Raw genomic sequence first — 19,758 nt, 5'->3', positions numbered from 1 at the left:
GCATGACGTTGAAGATTTTCTCAATTATGTTTTCATTTCTCAGACAAACCCATCTGGAGCCTATAAACATCGGTGTCCAGAAAATTAATATAGCTGATTATGAGGAGTATCAGTGTGACACAGAACACTTGAAGAAAGCAGGTAAATTACCCTTTGGATGGAGGTCTGGAGAGTATCAACCTCCGGACGTAACCATCAGTGAATCTAGAAGTGATAACCTCATCCGATTAAGAATAGTGGGAGTTTGAAACACGGACTTTTGGGCAAAGGTTGCACGTTGTGACCCACTTAATTGAAGGGTTTCCTTGGCGCTGTATAGAGAGCTTGTAGCCACGCCACTTGATATGAATTTGTTTGAGCATTTGGCTCCAATGTTTCGATTTTTGGAGGAATCAGGGCTGTTTTACCCTTTATAGTTTTATGTTAAAGTTGAATGTATTTACTTGTGGGAAAAAGTGAAAGGGCTGATGTTAGAATATCGTGTACTCCTCTACCCCCATACAGGGTGTCAACTTTTTTAGCATAAGCTCATTCCTAACGCTAATAATTAAGGTTAAGATAGTGCAAAATACCTACCGTGTATCTTAAATATCCTTCAGGCCTCGGCTTTTCCTCTTCCTGGAGAAGGAATCTAAGCCTGCACAGGACTTTCTCTGTTTCTTCTTCTTCCTGGTAATGTTTGCACAGGCTAGCTGCTCCAGATTCTGCAGTGTCCAGAAAGCAGTCATACCATTGTCTGATGGCAATAGGTGCCCTTGTTGAACTTTCCTTGGCCAATTTATTAGTACTCCTTGTTGCCCCTTTGCTCTATACACCTTGGTACCCAAAAAGGGGTGATTTATCTGTTGCCCACAATCTCTAATAGGACCTTAATGTAATCTCAAATTACTCTGTACTTGACTACCAATAGGTTTGCTAGTTTTCCCTCATCACAGACATTTTGGGCTTAACTTACTCAACTCCTTGTTTAAGTAGGCTTCTAGCCACCATTTAGTGGTCAGTCAGCAATCATACATTCATTGTAATCTTAGAACTTAACAAAAACCACAATGGATATAAAGACAGTGGCATACTGCCCAAGGCTTTTATGAAGTCTGGGCCTTGGTTTATTTCCATAGATAACAGCTCCTGGACCTATACTTGGTATATGAAGGCTGTAGTGTCCCCTTGGATTTACTAGGACTTCCTGGTCAGTGGGATCATTCTCATTACCCAAGAATGCCCAGTCTGAGCAGAACTGAGAATCCTGACAGCCCTCTACAGATAAGTACCCTCTACAGCCCTTGAATTCAAGAGGACTCCAGGTTAATTGGGGGGGGGAGGTATTCTGAGTAGCCCAGGTAGTCTCTGAGCAGTTCTCATGATCCTGACTGCCTTTAGCTGTTATGTCTTCGTCCACCAAACTATCCAGAACAACACTAACAACTGCTGTGTTCATAGGGAAATTTTTGGATTAAGTCCCTGACTTTTCCCATTACAGCTACAATCAGAACAATTGACTTATGCCCTCCTAGTGCGCTTTTCTTTGTAAAATTGTCTAACTCTTCTTTTATGCATATTGTCCAAGGAAATACAATTCCCTTATCCTTAGGATTTCCTCTATTCATTGGCATAGGGACGTTAAAGCTCCTAGCGCATTAGTCAAGTCATTGAAAGCCCTTTCGTCCATGGACAGCAGTTTTCTAAATATTTCTAAATTATTTGAGGATTAAGCACGGCAATGGCCATAATTTATAGGTGAAATAATTTTTGTATGTTTATTTGCCAGCGATAAACATAGGACAATTTGAAGTGGACCCTATGGCTGACCTGGAACAAATTCGCCATTTGATTAATAGCAAAATGGAAACACAAAACCCTTCCACGACCAAATCAGAATGGTGTTACCTTGATAGTGAGTCAAATGCATTTTTTTATACTACTTGTAATAGTGTACTTTGTAATTAATTGTTTCAGCTTGTACTGCTGAGAAATTCTTCAAAATAGACCGTGCCCAAGAGCATTCCTATTATATCACAGACATTGCATCTGATTCACTTTACATATTGAATTGTGAGCCTATCAAAGTGAATATTGAAGAGAAAATTTCAAATCTTGAAACAAGCTCTGTCAAGTCCAATCAGAGGAACTGTACAGAAACAAGCGAAGGAAAGACAACTGCAGTGAGGTGGGGCCAAATTTGATTGTTTTATTTGTGAAAAAAAAACAGCTTTATCAAATATATTCATTTCTCAGCCCATACCTTGACTCAGCAGAAGATAAGATTTTGGATAGTGTGCAAGTGAAAAACACCGAGAACAACATTCATGAAAAGGTCAAAGCAGATGAGAAAGAAGAAACAAACATAAGTTATAAAAGGTTCTATATTTTATAGTTTAATTACGAAGTTTTAAATGAGAGGAGGATGAAACAAGTTAAAGCATAAGAAAATGCTGACTATATCACCATAATCAGCACTAAACTCTAAGAAACTAGGAAAGCCTAGTTGAGCAACAGCATAAAAGAATCATTAGAAAGTTAACCCAATAAAATCATCGTCATTCCCTTACCAAGTAATGGCACTAGGACATAAGCATCTTGTGCAGAATGCAGTTGAAATGGGAAAAGCTGGGGACTAAATTCAAAGATGCCCCTATGACTCAGCATTTGTTATTGTCAAGATAACCTATAGGTCAGTTTGGTGGACAAAGATATAACAGCTGAGGGCAGTCAGTATCTTTAGTACTGCTGAAAGACTATCAGGCCATTACTGGGACAATGAGAATGACCCATACTGACATGGAAGTCCTCCTGAATCTACCACCACTACTTATCTTCATCCAGGCTAGAACTTTGTATTCCAACTATGGCTTAGGCGCTGGTATCTATGGTAATAAACCATGTACTACAATACATATAAGCTTTGGGCAGCATGCCACCATCTTTCTGTCAACTATGGCTGTTGGCTGTGCCAAGGAGATCAAAAGGCATGGTATTGCCAACAAAAAAGTAACTACCTACTAAGACAGCCAGGCAATACGTAGTGTTGGCTGTCTGTTTATACCTTCCTGGTTTGGAAATGGGGTGTTCCTAACAATTGCCTAGACTGAAAGATTAATAATCTAGATGAACTCTTATGCTGTCCCAAGTCTTACTAGTACATCAATGGAGGGCATGGGCACCCAATAGAGCATTTTGAGAGAAAGAGATCCCACTTAGTGTTGATCACATCAGGAAAGAAACCACCTAGGAGAAGAAAAGCCAAGGCCAACAAGATACTTATCTAAGCTTTAGCCTTAACGAACAGCCAAGATAGATATGTTGGTCTTGGTGCGGCAGGTTGTCAACAGGCTGACTCGTGATAACCTTACGCTTTCCTCCATTTTGGAGTAGACCAATCTTGGCACAAATTCTTTTACAATTATAGTGTATTGTTGTATTTTGGTGATATAATCAATGAAATCGCTTTTTGTTGGTCCTTTTCATCCTTCTTTCAGCCTCTTTGTCTATTTTATGTGTATTTTTATTTGAAGCATACTTCTCGAGAAAACAACTGATAGTACGATTCAAGCAGCAAAAGAAGGTGACATCAGAGCAGTACGTATCATTAAGCACACAATGAAACGATTCTTTGACTGTTTTTTTTTATATTAAACTTGTAAATTGTTCAGCTAGTAGGATTGCACAAGCAAGGCTACTCTTTGCTCTCTATAGACTCCTCTGGGCAGACTGCGCTTCATTATGCTGCTCGCAACGGTCATAAAAACATTGTCAAGTACCTAATTGCTTGTGCTCCTTATTCGATAATTGACATGGTGGACAACGAAAGGTGGGTGAATTTAAATTTTTTTCTTTTAATTAAAATTTATGGTAAGTGTGGTTCAAGAAACAGTTTTTACCATAAGATATGTTCATTCAATATTTTACAACAACGACAAAGAACTTGCTGGCTTCTTTTGTTTTTCATCTTCTCAGGGATGTTGGTTAGTACGTCTAACAAATCTCACAGATATACAGAATGTCAACTTACTAGAGACCTCTGGTTTTCTCAAAAACTGCTCAACCTAGAAAAAGAAGTTTTTTTCCAAATGGTAACTACATTTTCATTTGCAGATTCATCAAGTCCAATTGGTTTTATGAAAAATGGGGAATACCATTCAAAAATCGGTTCGGAATAAGGTCAGACATTGAAAAAATAATATGTCAGATATTACAAAACCTTCACCAGCGTTTCTAAGTCAAATTTTAACGTGTAACGGCAGGATACACAATTTGTTTTACCATTTTCACATAGATTTTCACATACCATTTTTATAAGATTCTAAGTTAGATTATATACGGTTAGGGTAAGGGACGAGTTGGACTTGGTTTGGTAAAGTTAGGGGCTAGATAGGTTAGATTAGGAAGGATTAGGGATTGTGGGATGAGCTAGGTGGTGTTAGGGTAGAATGTAAGGGAAGCTAGTTAGGTTAGGTAGAGTTAGGGTTTGACACGAGCTAGGTTACATTAGGATTTGTGCCGAACAAGGTTGGGTGAGGGTATATGTTTGGACCGGTTAGGCAGAATAGGTTTAGAGATATGCTAAGTCAGATTTGGTAAGGTTGGGGTTAGAGAGGAGCTAATGTAGATTAGGGTTACAGTTTAGGGCAAGATAGGATTATGAGGGAGGAGTTAAGTTAGATTTGGTATTGTTAAGGTTAGGCATGAGCTAGATTAGGTTAAGGTGTGCGGGGTGAGCTAGATTAGGTTAGGGTTTGGGTCGAGCTAGGTTGGGTGAGTGCTGGGGTTGAGTTAAGATATTAGAAATAATTGAGGTAGGTTGTGTATGTCAATTCATTGTTTATAAAGGATGGTTCGACTCACAAACTGTTTTTAGTAGCAATACTTGACGAAGGGCATTTAAAGTTCAAAATCCGGATTGCTACTAAAAGCAGCGTAGAAGCATCATTTGCAAAGCAAGTTAAGTTAGGTTTGGTAATATTAGGGTTAGAGTTTGGTACAAGTTAGTTTAGGGTTTGGGGCATGGTAGGTTAGGGTTTGGGACAAGATAGTGTTAGATAAGGTGTGGTCAGGAAAGAGTAAGTTAGGTTTGGTAATGTTAGGGTTAGGGTTTTGGCTGAGTTAAGTTTGGGTTAGGTCATTTGCAGATGGAGTTTGTCAGTTGTAATTCTTATGAGAAAAAGTTTATATTGTGCCTAATCCACAGTAAACGGAACATAAAATAGTGAAATGTTTCAACCTAGTTTTTGAACTTCTGTACCACTGGGTTTGAAACTTTTCCACAATGTTGCAGTAAGAAAAAAATAGTTTGACTACTTTTTATGTTCATGAATTTTTTTTATTAAATCAATAACTTTAACTTGTTACCCAGGGGGCAGACAGCATTGCATAAAGCAACGTTTTATGGCCACAGCGGCATCTGTTGTATGCTGGTTGCGGCTGGTGCATCATTGACTCAACCAGACAACTTTGGCAAAACGCCTAAGTTATTAGCTATCGAGCGCAAGGACCATCAACTCGCTTCGTATCTAGAAAGTAAATATGATATATATTATATAAATTATTTATTAAAATTGCCATTTTTAAAATCTTCACTTGGTATTTCGGCAATGGGTGGCAATACAGGCAGAACCATACTTTTTCCCACATCGTGGAGTTCACAGTTCCTTTGTACCTAAAGGAGACCCTAAACCTATTGGGGCCGAAAGGGGTTTAAAACCCCCTTGGATGTCGTGTAAACAAGAACTTGGATTTTTTAAGATTTTGGATGGAAGAAAATTTTCTTACCATGTAGTTTTTTCGCCCATGCTGCTCCTGTATGCAATGAAAAGCCCTTTTCTCTCAGCTCCCAAGTTAACACAGTAAGTCAGGCTTTGTTTCTGCTTGCTCTGTGTCAGGGTTAAATGTCTATGTATAAATTATGTCCAATACCTTCTCCAACTTGTTAAACGTCTTGAAAAATTAGTCTATATACAAATGTCTAGGGGGTGAGAGACAAGTTAGGGTTTGGTACATGCTAGATTAGGTTAGGAAGGGTTAGGGATGAGATAGGGTAAGGTTATGTATGGTCAGAGACAAGTTAAGTTGGGTTTGCCTTAAAAATTAGTCCATTTACAAATGTCTTACTTAGAAAACTCAAAACATCCTTGCTGTTCTCTGGCTTTTCTAAAAATCAACACTGACACACTGCTATTGTCCAATGTAAAATACCCACCCATTAGGGTTATGTATGAAGTAGGGTTAGGTTAGGTATGGTCGGGGATGAGTTGTTAGGTAGGGTTATGTTAGGGGACAAGCTAGGTTAGGTTAGGGTTTGAGCCATTAGGTTAGGTTGTGTTGGAAGCCTGTTACATTAATGACTTAATGCTCTCAAATTCTTCTTGGTGGTTCTTTCTCACCTCCTATACATCATGTTGTAATTCAGGAGGACAAATTCAATTAGCTCCTGGGCCACTGAAAATGAGCTTAACTCAAACATTCAAATGCCCCAGACTATTGTGTTTGGATCTAGTTCTCTCCTCTATTCCTTCCTTATTATTAACAGTCACCCTATTTCCTTCTAAACCACCGTCAAGAACCTTGGGATTGGGCCATATCTCCCAGCTGCTTCTCCCTTTCTGTATGCTGTTAGTTTCCTTCCTTATCTCCTCTTTGATAACAAATGTGTTGTTTACAGAGGATTCGATGGGAGCTTATAATCTTAAACATCTAACGAATTATACTAATCTGTACGTTGACTTCAAATGATATCTTCCTTCCGCAAGCACAGACTTTTCATTTCGCTTTCATGCCTTTTCCTTCAGTTTTTTTTCCAAGCTTGCCTTGATTGTTACTTCCACAAACTTGGCTCAAATATCCACTAGTTTTTTTCATTATTATGTTGGAATCTATGATCATTAGGAGGGCTTAGAACAGATCCCTGAGGGCAACCTTTATTGTGTTCTGTCAATTGTGTTTTGTGGCTTACTATTTTATTGAAAAAATCTTTGGAGGCGTTTTCCTTTTTAGTTGGGCCTTGTTGAATGTATGCTTTTGGAAACCCGATTAAACTATGATTTATTCTTTGTTTTAAACTTTTTCAGGCCAAGAAAGTATCCAACTAGTAAGAGAAGAGTACGAGACAAAATTATAATTTGAAATGTAGTCCTCATTAAACAATTTTTAATACTTAATTTAAAATATATGCTTGTTTTTTAATGTTGTCAGTGACATGATCATAATTTATTTGAAATGTATTGATTCCGTCCAAACACAAATATGAAAAAAATAAAAAAACTGTTTTAATAAAACTAATGGTCAAATAAAGATTTTTGTTTATTTACCAGATCAATAAAACAGATTGTCACATTATAAATTTCTTTTTCCTTTAATCATTTATATATTAAGTACAATTTGAACATTAAATAAATCCATGTTGGAAAAAATATGGTAAACCATAAATGTTTGTTTTGACACAAGAGTGACACTGGAAGGAAGCACCTTTGATTCACCAAAAGAAAATGGAAAAATATTGTAAACCAAGAGATTAAGGATAATCTTGTTTAAAAAAATAAAAAATAACAATAAAAGGGTTAAATAAATTATCTACTCTTATGTATTCTAATCATAAAATAATTTATTTTGAAACAAATGTAATCCTTCAATAAATGCAAAGGTTGAAGTTAAATGTTTTCGTTTTCTCTTATATATATATATCTTTACACCCCATGTACAAAAATATAAAATAAATATTAATGGATAAATAAAATTTAAACAAAATTGTTATATTATATTGTACATATACAAATGTCTGTAAACATTCTAATAATCTAACGTTTGCTATTAATATCATGAAATTTTTTTTCAAAAATTGCTATTTGTAATTTACAAATCCTATTATTTTTCTCTTAGAGAAAAAACAGAAAAAGTCCTATAGGACGAGAGATTTTAAGGTATTATTTGTATTATATATAATAGAAATCATGCATACACTAAAACAATATGGAATGAGTTTTGTAAAATATTTTTAATTATCCTTAGAATGTATTTTTTAAATTTTTTATTTATATTTATTTTTTTTACATTGAATAGTAAATGCATAGTGGACCTTATTAGTCAAAATTATGTGTATTTTGGTAAAAATTCCATTTAACTGCAATTTGCCAAAAGCTTTGAAAATAATACTTAACTTTCATGTGACAAAATAATATTAATAATAAATAAATACAGACTTGTATGTTCACTGAAAACTGAAGCAAGACTCTAAAAACCAAATTGCGAGATGTCAGTAAACAGTGGTAAAGTTAGTCAATTTCATTTTCCAACTCACTTTAAACATCAATAGAAGACTTTTGTTTTAAGTATAAATAATATTAATTTAACACGCTCAATTTGGGGGGCCTTCATGGGAGGAAAAGTGTCCTAACCAGCCGAAAGGTTCAAGGGAGGAATAGTGTTCTGACCAGTCGGACTGCTAACCTTATGGGAGGAATAGTGTTCTAACCAGCTGAAAGGCTAACCTTTATGGGAGGAACAGCGTTCTGACCAGTTGGACTGCTAACCTTATGGGAGGAATAGTGTTCTGACCAGCTGAAAGGCTAACCTGTATGGGAGGAACAGTGTTCTGACCGGTTGGACTGCTAACCTTATGGGAGGAATAGTGTTCTAACCAGCTGAAAGGCTAACCTTTATGGGAGGAACAGTGTTCTGACCAGTTGGACTGCTAACCTTATGGGAGGAATAGTGTTCTAACCAGCTGGACTGCTGACCTTCAGGGGAGGAATAGTGGTCTAACATGCTGAAAGGTTTACCTTTGTGGAAGGTCAATTTTGTAATTTACAGGGGAGGAAAATTGTCAAGCCGTAATACATAAGAAAATTAATTCTTTTAAAAATTTGTTGTCCGAGAGGTGCAAATTACAACTGAACGTGTTCAAATAAATATTGTTTTAAATGGTGGTAATGAAATGACTTTGAATAAAAATGAAAATATCTTTCCTATTTATGTTCAATTATTAGAAGAGAAAAAAAATCAAATGGATGTGTGAAAATAAACCATATTTAAAATAAAATTAATATATGTCTATCTTAAGAAATGAGTGACAATACAGTATCAACAGCAAAATTAATTTAAAAAAAGGACAAATTTCTTAATACAAACTAGGCAGTCAAAATTGTACTAAATCATTTACAAGAAGTTAATTAAAAAAAGATATGTGCTTACACAGCCATTTTATAGTCACTAAGAAAAACACAAAAAGCATATTTAAGTGAACTAAGGTTAACAAAGCTATAATTTAAAAAATCTTATTTAAGTGAATTATATTCGTTGCTTCTTTGTTTTTATTGCTGCCTAGTCAATTCATTCGTTATACCGATAATCAAGAAAATAGTACCATTCAAATTAAATTTTGTCTGGAAAAAAGTTTAGTTGACATTATTGACAATTTATTAGTGCAAACGTATTTCCTACGTTAAAACTAATCCAGAAAAACTTTCTCTTCAGTTCACAATAAATAAGTGATACTCAGATATCACAACATATAAGTACACTTAAAAACAAAAATTAATTTTAATAATACATTACAAAAGTTTGGTTAAATGTAACACAAGATCTCTTAGGCAATGGAAAAAAAAAAAAAAAAAAAAAAAAAGTGACTACAAATTTGTTATGTAAATCTGCAGATGACATACTCAAAATTAAAAACTCTGCATAAAATAAATATATGTAATTTTCTTAGAAATGGAAAAACATTTAGATAATGCTACATCTTCCTGTTGAAAGTTGAAACCCATGAGACTGTTATATTTAAACACTGATGACTTTTAAGTAGTGAAAAAAAGAATCTGTGTCTCCAATTAAATCATTATTAATATAATCCAAACCTTAGAATACTGATTATTTATCCTAAGATCCTACAAATTGTATATTTACATTATCTATGAAGTTAACTTAAACTTAAAAACAGTTATTCTAAAATTCCAAGTTGCAATTAAAAATATTTAAGAAATTTTCTAATTACAAAATAATTTCTCAATTTCTGTATTTTAGAAAATACTGTATACATTTTATATTGTATTTTGTAGTCAATGAATTGTTATAAATTAACATCAACTTAACGTAAATGGACCTTTACAAGCGTATCACCAATTATGAAACAAAAATAATATATATATAAAAAAATCTGCCAATTTTTTTTTTGGTTTTTAAATAAGTAATACAGTTAATACAAAGAGTTTTGGAAAGGTAATTTTATGTACATTGTTTAAGAGACTAGTAGAGCAAGAACCAAATTCTCTGATTGCTAAATTGGCACATTTAAAAATATTCAGTTCAAAATAAACCCTTCTTCTTGTTCTTCTTTTCCTTGCCATCCACTGAACTGAAAGCAAAAAAAAAAAATCAAACAATGTTTACAAGCTATTCTAAAATAATACTACAATAAAATTAAAAGACTTTAAAGGCAAAACATAAATTTAATCTGAACCGTTATTATTACATGGGAAACTTTCTTTATTTATATACAAATGACAATAAAAATTTATGTGTTCTATTGACCTGTAAAATAAGTCCATGGTATTTTTTAATAACTGTTTTATTGCTTCTATCTTGAAGAACTATTTATTTAGTTATTGTTTAATCATTCTGAAAAAATGATTAGTTAAAGTGTTTTTGTAAGACAGTTTTGTAACTGTAACTGTTACAAAGGAAAAACCGGAGCTCAAATTAATAAGGAAAATTTGTGACGTGTATGGTGATGCTTTAGGAGAAAACACTATCTGTTCAGGTCAAAAGCGGAAATTCTGATATATGATTATTACAATTAGCACTAGTCCCAACCGACCCAGGCCTTGGTCACAAGTGTTATCCATTCCTATCTTGTGCCTTTGCTTTCGAACATTGGATACCCAACTCGGTAAGGTCGTTTTATCCACCAAGTCAATTGAAGAGTAAGTGGCCTCTTTAGCAACCTTTTCTCTCCATCAGAACCAAGCTTTTTTGATGTATGTTGTAATGTCTAGCTCCTTGTGCAGCTGGTATCTCTCAAGCACCACTGTTCACATGTTCAGAGCCTAGTATTCCAAACAGCCAGATGGCTAATCTTCAGGGGAGGAAGTGCTTTAACCAGCTGGAAGACTAACCTTTAGGAGAGGGATAGAGTTCTAACCAGCCAGACTGCTAATCATCAGGGGAAGAAGTGTTCTAACCCTCTGGATCACCTATCTTCATAGGTGAACGTGTTCTAACCAGCAGGAAGGCTAACTTGCTTTAAAAAGAATGATAATTGCGGATATCAAGTCCTTTGTGACATTGTTCAGGAAACAGCAACCTTTCATTGCATTCCAAGGTGTGCATTTGGTCATATGGGAAGGGGATGCTTTATTATGAGTTTTTTGCCCAATCAAACCGTTAATTCTTGTGTACACTGCACACGATTTGAGCAATTGAAAGTCAGTGATTCACCAAAACCACCAGCATTAGATTATCACAAAGGATTTGTTTTCCACCAGAATAACACCCCCAAATGCACCAGAAATCATTGGAGCTTGGTTTGGATGTGCTACCTGACCCAGCGTATTCGCCTGAAATTGCCCCTTCAGATTTTCAATAATTTCAGGCTTTGGAAAATGCTATTAATGGAAAAAACTTGACATCACTCTAGGACGACAGAAAACACATCATATTCATATTCAAAAATCTGACAAGTGCTGGGAGGACAGAATTATAAAATTACAGGGAAGACGGCAACAGGTAGTGGAATAAAATGTTGAAATTTTATTGAATATGCCATCAAAAAACGATACGGACTTATTTTACAACCCAATGTATATGTATTCTAATACATTTCAAATATGCTTTTTTAGTTCACAATAGACTGCCAAAAAAGAAAAGAAACAATGATAAGCCTGTACAAATAGTAATTTTATATTCAGATATGTACTTTTGTTTAGTATAAGCGAAACATGTAGATAATATTTGTTATTTCACTTAAGATGCATTCTCACTGTTTTGCTTAAATTAGTTTTTGTCAACACGTTTCAACAATTGATCAACTTTTGATTACGCAAATTGTTGAATGTTTTTTCTTATACACGGTTCTAACCGTCTTAATATTGTTCTTCAAATCGGCAATAGTAAGTCTGGTGAAAATCACTTAACAAAACTACTTTTGTATTAATTCTCAATTAAAAAGCCATTAAGTATGCCAGGGTTTGAACCCAGAACCGGTCACATGGTTAACAGTCGGATGCCTTAACCATTCAGCCACAGCAGTCCTAGAGTAAATCCTGGCGTACAGAAGGTCTTATGTCCAACCACCCGTTGGGTGTTGAGGTCAGGGGGAACATCGCTTTCATATTACTCTTGGTTAAAAAGCCATGGAATATGTCAGGAACCCAGAACTGTTCAAGTGGCTATCACTCAGATGGGTTAACCATTCAGCCACAGCAGTCCTAAAGTAAATCCTATCACACGGGAGGTCTTAATGACCAACATTCACTTTACATCAATTTCATATTATTCTCAGTTAAAAAACCCTTGGAATATGTCAGGATTCATACCAACCTTGTGTCTTATACGTCAGATGACTTAAACCATTCAACTACACCACTCCCACTAAAGTAAATACAGTCATACAGGAGGTCTTAACATCCATCTACTAATATTGGATGTTGTGGATGAAGGGTCAGAACTACTTTACAATATTGTTTTCATATTATTTTCAATTAAAAAAAAACCTTGGAATATGCCAGGATTCGAACCCAGAACCACTAACATAGGTATAAGAGTCAGACGCCTTAACCACTCAAACGCCACGGACTATAGAAAAATAAAACAGTTTACAAAATTTTTTAAAATGATTTAAACCACACTTTCAGGTCCATTTTTGTCTTTTTCACTATTTTCTAAACAAAACACAACACAACATGCTAAGTGTAAAAGTTGAACAGGAACCATGACTTTGGCAAATCAGTAAAAGTTTAGTCGTGAGAACACACCTTTAGGAGAAAAAATGAAATGACATATTTGAGAATCTAAATGTTATTCAGTATTAGATAAAGCATTTTCATGTTTGAACCTGTAAAAATCATGCTAAAGATTCTTGCCTCAGCTAAAAAAAAAACCTTATTAATTGCATGTTATAACAGCCTGCACATTGTTACGGGACTGAATCATTTTATTTATTATACAAAATTCATAGTAAAAATCTGTAAAAATAAACTTAATTACAGTAAGTATGGTAAATGACTACCAAACATAGGAGAGAGAAGCTATTGCTGTTTGCACTCACTACGGTGCTGGAATGAATGTCTTCTAGATACTGTTGCTGAACGTGCTCGTATCACAGGACACCTAAATACAACATATACATGCACAACCCAAATTTCATAAATCAACATGCATAAATATAATAAATAAGCCAATGGCACAATAAACAAACTTTTTTTTAATGAAAGCTAAAACAAAAAGCTTCAAACAATGTACAACGTAAGCGCATACATTCTGGCGGAATTATATGCACCCTCTCTTTCTAAAGTGCATTTTGAACAAACCAAGTTATGAATGTTTACTGTTTAATTAATTAATTTTTTTCTTTTGTCAATCATCTTTGTCCTTAGTTTATTTTTTAACAGCAAAATAAAAAAATCACAACTGGAGTTCATGAACTTCATAAATTTTAGTAGCTTGGCCAAATGTTTTTTTGAAGTTTTTTTTTTAAATGGAAATTCTTGTTAAACTGTATAATGTTATCTTATACACCTATGTCTCACTTTGAAATGTTGCAAATTAAGTCATTCTGTAATTTTTTACGGTAACAATAAATTTTATACTGAGATTTCTTTCATGGGGTCTGCAACATTTTTTTATTATAAAAGTAAAAGGTTGAGATGAAAGGATGGCATAGAAGCTAATTATTTTATTGCTGAGTTGACTTTCAGACATTTATTTTCTCATTTTATGTATTGATTATAATTAATTAAAGACCTGATTGATCATAAAAACTCAGCAATAAACTGATTTGCTTCTACTTTCTGTTATATCTGTTTTTTCCCTAAATCAAGACAAAAATAGATATAAAAGTAGATTTAAAAAAAAAAAAGAAAAAACATTCATACCTTTTTAGCATTGACTTTAGCACAATCCAATTACATTCGAAAACAAAACAAAACAAAACAAAACATCATGCAATAGAAGATCTACACTTTATGAAGAAAAAAAAACCTGTTCCCTTCAAACAGTATTTTTTTAAAATACTACACCAAAAGCCATTTAAATTAAATAACCGATATAAATTATTTGTAAAAATTGTCCTTGATCTTCTTTGTACTACTTTTTACCCACAATGTTTATGAAAGTGTATAAAATCAAGTGCCATTATTTTGGTTTTCGTTTCACAATTTTATGCCTGTTTTCACAAATATGCAAAATGTAACATACACTACAGTAATTTCTGTCATTCAGGTTTTAACGTCCAACAAACCGCTGGGTATCAGAGAAGAGGAGTCAGAACCAGTTTACAATACATTTTTCATATTCTTAACTAAAATACCAGGATTTGAACCCAGAACCGCTAGCATGGCAACTTGTAGGACCCCCCCCCTACCACTCAGCCACTCGAGTCCCTTTATTCAATATAATTTCATACCGTTATCTTTATAGATTCATTTCTTGGATAATAAATGTATCACTAATGCCTCTTATTCTAATGTTTAAAATGTTAGATCGAGCACTTTTTTATTCACAAATAACTTGGATCTCAGTATGGTCAAGTGGATGAAAAAACCAATTCAATTATTTTCTGCCGACATATTTTAAGGCCATCATTAAGTTATGGAACAAGCTAGTTTCGGTTAGGTTAGGGTTTGGGACGAGCTAGATAAGGATAAGTAAGGTTAGAGTTAGGGACGAGTTAGGGTTTGTGACAAGCTAAGTTAGATTATGTATGATTAGGGTTACTGACAAGCTAGGTTAGGTTGAGTAGGGTTAGGGCTTGGGATGTGCTAAGTAGGTTATCTAGGCAAAATCATCTTAAAGATGTCTACAAATTGACATAATGAAGTTTTTAATAAATGGTTTCAAAGTTCTTAGAACAGAGTCTCTGTCCCAACACTTCCAAGGACTGTAACGCTATTGCTAAATCTTATTTTAATGATAAATATACAATATATATTCCAATTAATTTGCAGGTGGGAGGGTTAAATTGTCAAAAGATGGCCACAGTATAGCAAAGACAAAGACCAACCTTTTTTTCTATTTCTTACCTACCATTTGAATGTTAAATAAATTTGATTTGTACAGTTACATTTTGTAAGATATAGTGAAAGGGAAATTACAGTGCGAGATTTCTCCATTGATGAACTTGTAATTTGGTCATTATGTATCATTTTGGTCTGCCTATCCTAGTTTTGGTCCATCAGGTATGTCTCACCATCTTCAGTGTGTCTGTGTGATTTTTAAGCCAAATCTCTATTACAGGCTCATGAGGGGTGGGAAAATCAACATTTTCTTTGTTTTTTGGTGTCTTCAGTTATTAAGTCTTGGGATGTATTTGAATTGTTGTTATTGTGTGTTTATGATTTTTTTTAGTGTTAAATGTGTTGTGTTTGTATAATTCCAAGTTTTTGAGTTCATTTTTCATCCTTTTTGAACATCGTGTAGGACAAGTTTGTCATTTCTAATCATTTCTATTCTCAACATCTAAGTCTTCTGGATAAAAAATCACCACTGGAAACTACAGCATAATTCTGACAGACCAAGATGTTCGGAAATTACTAAGTACAGGTTTTCCAACAGGCCTCAAGGAGAAAATCTCACATGTAGCAATTTCACAGTCTTCAGTGTTGGGTCTGTTTGCTTTCTCTAAGTCCAGTCACTTTTATAATTGTTGTGAAAGATGGGGTGGTTGTACCGTTGTTGTATTTTCTGTTTGTACATGCCTTTTGTTGATTAAGTCTGAATTTTATTTATTGTTCTGGTCAATCTTTGTGATAGTCAATACTTTTTCTATTTGTAAGAATTCTCAATGTTGTCCATGGAGTGCTGAACCTAATATTTGGTTGTTACCAATCATTGTATCCTGCCTATCCTTGCTGGGTTTGCCTGTATGATGCGTATCGACATTGTGCTATTCTTGAGAATGTGCAATTTTTATAAAGTCAAGTCTGTTCTACAAGGTGTTGAGAAGTGAGGAGCACTTTTTTTTCTGTTTGTCAGTGCCTTTGTTAAGTCTTGGTTTTATTCATTATTCGGATTGGTCTTTGTGATAATCAGTCCTTTTTCTATTTGTGAAAATTCTTCATGTTGCCTGTTGGGGGTTGAACCTGATATTTGGTCATTACTGATCTTTTTTTTCTGCTTACCCTTAGCTGTATTGTCAGTTGTGTTTTGACATTTTGCATTTTCAGTGTTGGGTCTGTGAAATTTTTCTAAACTCAAGTTTCTTTTATAAAGGCCGTTAGAGGCGGGGGTTGTTGTATTCACATTTTCTGTTTATCCATGCCTTTGATTGATTAAGTCTGAATTTTAGTTATTGTTCTGGTCGACCTTTGTGATAGTCGGTCCTTTTACTATTTGTGAGAACTTTTGAGAATTCCCAATGTTGTTTGTGGAATGCCGAACTTGAAATTTGGTTGTTACACATCTTTTTTTTCTGCCTATCCTTGCTGTGTTGATCCTCAGATGAGTGTTGACATTTTGTCATTTTCATTGTTGGGTCTGTGTGATTTTTCTAAGCTCAAGTCTCTTTTACAAACGTTTTGAGAGGTGTGGTCATTGTATTGCATTTTCTGTTTGTCCGAGCCTTTGGTTAATTAAGACTGGGTTTTATTATTCCAATTGGTTTTTGTGATAGTCAGTTTTATTTTTCTATTTGTGAGAATTCTCAATATTGTATGTGGGGTACTGAATCTGACATTTGGTTGTTATTAATCAGTTTCTTCTGCCTATCCTTGCTGGGTTGATCTGCTTTGACATTTCGCTATCGTCAGTGTGTTGTTAGTTTGTGCACTTGATTTTTTTACTATAAAATACTTTTCATTTAATAGTTTCATGCTTGTCTTTATTTCTGAGGGTTCATGACGGTTTTCTGTGAGTTGCGTTATTATACCTAAATGATCTTATATGTTGTTTGTATCTTTCTTTTCTGTCTGTCTGATTTTTGTTATTTTTGTCAAGTTGGCTGATTTCTTGTTTCTCGATAAGGCATTGAAAGATTAAGATAAAAGGTTGTCAAATAAGAAGAATACACTCGGATATTTTTTCCAGCAGATCATTTCGTAAGTTTATATTTAGTTTTTTCATTAAAAGAAAATTCAAATATAATCAGATGTAGTAACATTATACTGACTTACCTTGAAGAACTATACAAGATTTAAATGGTGAAAATTGAAGTGAGGTGAAACTCAGAAGAAAAACCATATATATTGTGAAGAAAATAATAGTATGAGGTTAGTGATCGGGAAGAAAAATGAACCAACAATCAACAGATATATGATAAAAACATGGAAATGTAAAACACCTTAATTTCCTGGTAAATGTTAAAAAACACATAGTCATTAGAATTGTATTATGATTCAACACAACAGTTCAACATTAACATTTAATGGCACACTTTGGCTTCTTTTGTTTCTTTCTCAGTCAAGACAGTGTACATTTTATAAATCTTCCAATGAATAAAAAGTAAATCAAGAGAAAGGGTATAATTTTTTACAGTTTTTCAAGTACATAATTGATTTGAATCCGGACTTGTCCTCAAATAACTGGATCATCTTGACAATACGAACAATACCAGGTAACAAACGAGTTTATATAAATTCTGTACATATATGTGCATTATGTACAGATTAGGTTACAAGGAGAACATATATATTTTTGAGGGAATGTACTTGAATGAACGTGGCCAAGTTAAGAAAAGGGCAGAAATTTAACTATATAAACAAAGATTTGTCTTAATCAAATAATCCTGTTTAAAAATGCCTTGACTTTTATGTAGTACAAAGAGATTGGCTACAAATTATCTACTTACATCAGTCAAGCTACTATGCCACAAAATAAAAGCTAGTAAAATGAAATAAAAGCCAACAAGAATATATACACACAATAATTTAATTGTTAAAAAAATGTTAAAAGCCAACAGATGCTATTAATGTGCACTGAGCGGAGTGCAATATAGTCAAAAACACAAATTCATATTGAATTAGTTAGTCGAAATATAAATTTTTAGTACTGAAAAAACAACATTTTTTAATTAAAACATTGTAAAGTTAAAAGATTTAACATTGATGTTAGTGCACTGTATTTTATTTTTCTCGTTTGGCAACACACACACACGCAAATGCACGAGAAAACATGGGCATAAAAAACAACAACAAAAGAATTAATAAAAATATTGTAATGTTTCATGCTAATTAAGGTGATAGGAATGTGGGGTTTTGTTGTTAAATGTTATAACCACAAGATTTCTTTGATATGGTGAGATTTTTTCCGCTTTGAGTTATAAAAAATTTACAGTTATAAAACATGTTCTTGCAAGAAAATATTTAACCTTCCGATGAGTGCGCACACCTCAGATGCAGGGACTTTCATCTTGGAATGACCACTCATATAGCTTGTGTTGTAAAATAAGTTCATAGCTTTTTTTATTTTGTTTTTTAGTGATTAATGTTTACCAATCTGAAAAAGGTTAACACATCAGCTCAGCTGCTAGGAAAATTTGTGATGTGTAGTGATGACGGTTTAGGAGAAAATGTCTCAGTGGTTTAGATGCAGAAGTACTGATTTGGAAATGGCAAAGCGCACAGGTCGTCATTCAACCGTTATTCAATTTCAATCTTTGGTAGGCAAAAAAAAAATGTCCAAAGAAGAAAATCCTGGGGAAAATGGTGTGCCCCCTCCCCGTTAACAACTCCAAAAGCCTACATACCAAGGATAAACACCAACATGCACCAAAAATCATTGAGCATGTGCTGCCCCACCCTGCATATTCGCCTGACATTGCCCCTTTGGAATTTCACTTATCCCAGTCTCTACAAAATTCTATTAATTTGAAAAACTTGACTCCACTTAAGGACGTCAGGAAACATCATATTTATCGCTCAAAAGGAGGAATAGTATTTTAACGAACAAGAAGGTTAACCGTCAGCGAGTCATGTTGAACCATCACAGGGTCTCTTACTGGGTCTGTCTCCACTCGTGGGTTTTTAAGATTATTCAAACAAAATGATAAAGCATTTGAATGGTGAATGGAGTTAGACCCAGTAAGTGACCCTGTGCCAATTCAACATGAGTTCACTGACTCTAACCAGCTGGAAAGTAACCTTTATTGGTGGAAAAGTTTTATAACCAGTCAAAAGGTCCTTCAGAGGAGGAATATTGTTCTCACAAGCTAGAAGACTAACATTCAGTGAAGAAAGTGTTAGCCAGCCGGAATACTAACCTTCGAGGGGAGAACAGTGTTCCAACCAGCCAAAAGGTTAACCTTCAAGGGAGGAATAGTGTTCTAACAAGCCCAGCCAGAAGGTTAACCTTCATGGGAGGAAGTGTTCTAACCAGCCAAAAGGCTAGCCTTCATGAAAGGAGTACTGTTCTAATCTACAGGATAGCTAACCTTCAGAAGAATAGTGTTCTAACCAACTGGACAGTTAACCTTCCTTAAAAAGATTGATAACTGGGGATGAAAAGTCCTTTACAATGTTTAGGGAAGAAAATCCCAGAGAAAATGCACCCACTGTTGAATCCGAAGGTTTGCATTTGGTGGGGTTGAAAAGGGGGATGCTTTATTTACAAGATTTTTCTACCCAA

The 19,758-nt window shown here is 34.4% G+C and overlaps 2 protein-coding genes across 9 annotated transcripts in view; one reads left to right on the top strand and one right to left on the bottom strand.

Moving 5' to 3' along the window:
- Positions 1 to 7,176, top strand: part of LOC106667187 (eye-specific diacylglycerol kinase) — a 31,863-nt gene extending 24,687 nt beyond the window's left edge. For 2 of the 3 annotated variants that reach the window (XM_014394962.2, XM_024226629.1), the window contains exons 12-19: positions 44 to 141; positions 1,769 to 1,894; positions 1,957 to 2,167; positions 2,236 to 2,358; positions 3,513 to 3,576; positions 3,651 to 3,808; positions 5,351 to 5,514; positions 7,062 to 7,176. In XM_014394962.2, coding sequence (XP_014250448.1) covers positions 44 to 141; positions 1,769 to 1,894; positions 1,957 to 2,167; positions 2,236 to 2,358; positions 3,513 to 3,576; positions 3,651 to 3,808; positions 5,351 to 5,514; positions 7,062 to 7,111 — 994 coding nt within the window. In that variant the 3' untranslated portion in view covers positions 7,112 to 7,176. The remainder of the gene's footprint in view (positions 1 to 43; positions 142 to 1,768; positions 1,895 to 1,956; positions 2,168 to 2,235; positions 2,359 to 3,512; positions 3,577 to 3,650; positions 3,809 to 5,350; positions 5,515 to 7,061) is intronic. The other variant, XM_014394963.2, reaches the window with a different exon arrangement.
- Positions 7,177 to 7,574: 398 nt separating this feature from the next.
- LOC106667201 (septin-7-like) overlaps positions 7,575 to 19,758 on the bottom strand; it is a 38,963-nt gene continuing 26,779 nt past the window's right edge. For 4 of the 6 annotated variants that reach the window (XM_014395007.2, XM_014395006.2, XM_014395003.2 and 1 more), the window contains 2 exons: positions 13,211 to 13,311; positions 7,575 to 10,339 (listed from right to left, as the gene is read on the bottom strand). In XM_014395007.2, coding sequence (XP_014250493.1) covers positions 13,230 to 13,311 — 82 coding nt within the window. In that variant the 3' untranslated portion in view covers positions 7,575 to 10,339; positions 13,211 to 13,229. Of the gene's footprint in view, positions 10,340 to 13,188; positions 13,312 to 19,758 lie in introns of all 6 variants that reach the window. The other 2 variants (XM_014395002.2, XM_014395004.2) reach the window with 2 other exon arrangements.

The sequence above is a fragment of the Cimex lectularius genome, unplaced genomic scaffold (assembly GCF_000648675.2).
Source record: "Cimex lectularius strain Harlan isolate CLEC.00 unplaced genomic scaffold, Clec_2.1 scaffold118, whole genome shotgun sequence".
NCBI lineage: Eukaryota > Metazoa > Arthropoda > Insecta > Hemiptera > Cimicidae > Cimex > Cimex lectularius.
The sequence above is the reverse complement of the archived record's forward strand: the minus strand, read 5'-3'. Positions and strand labels throughout refer to the sequence as shown.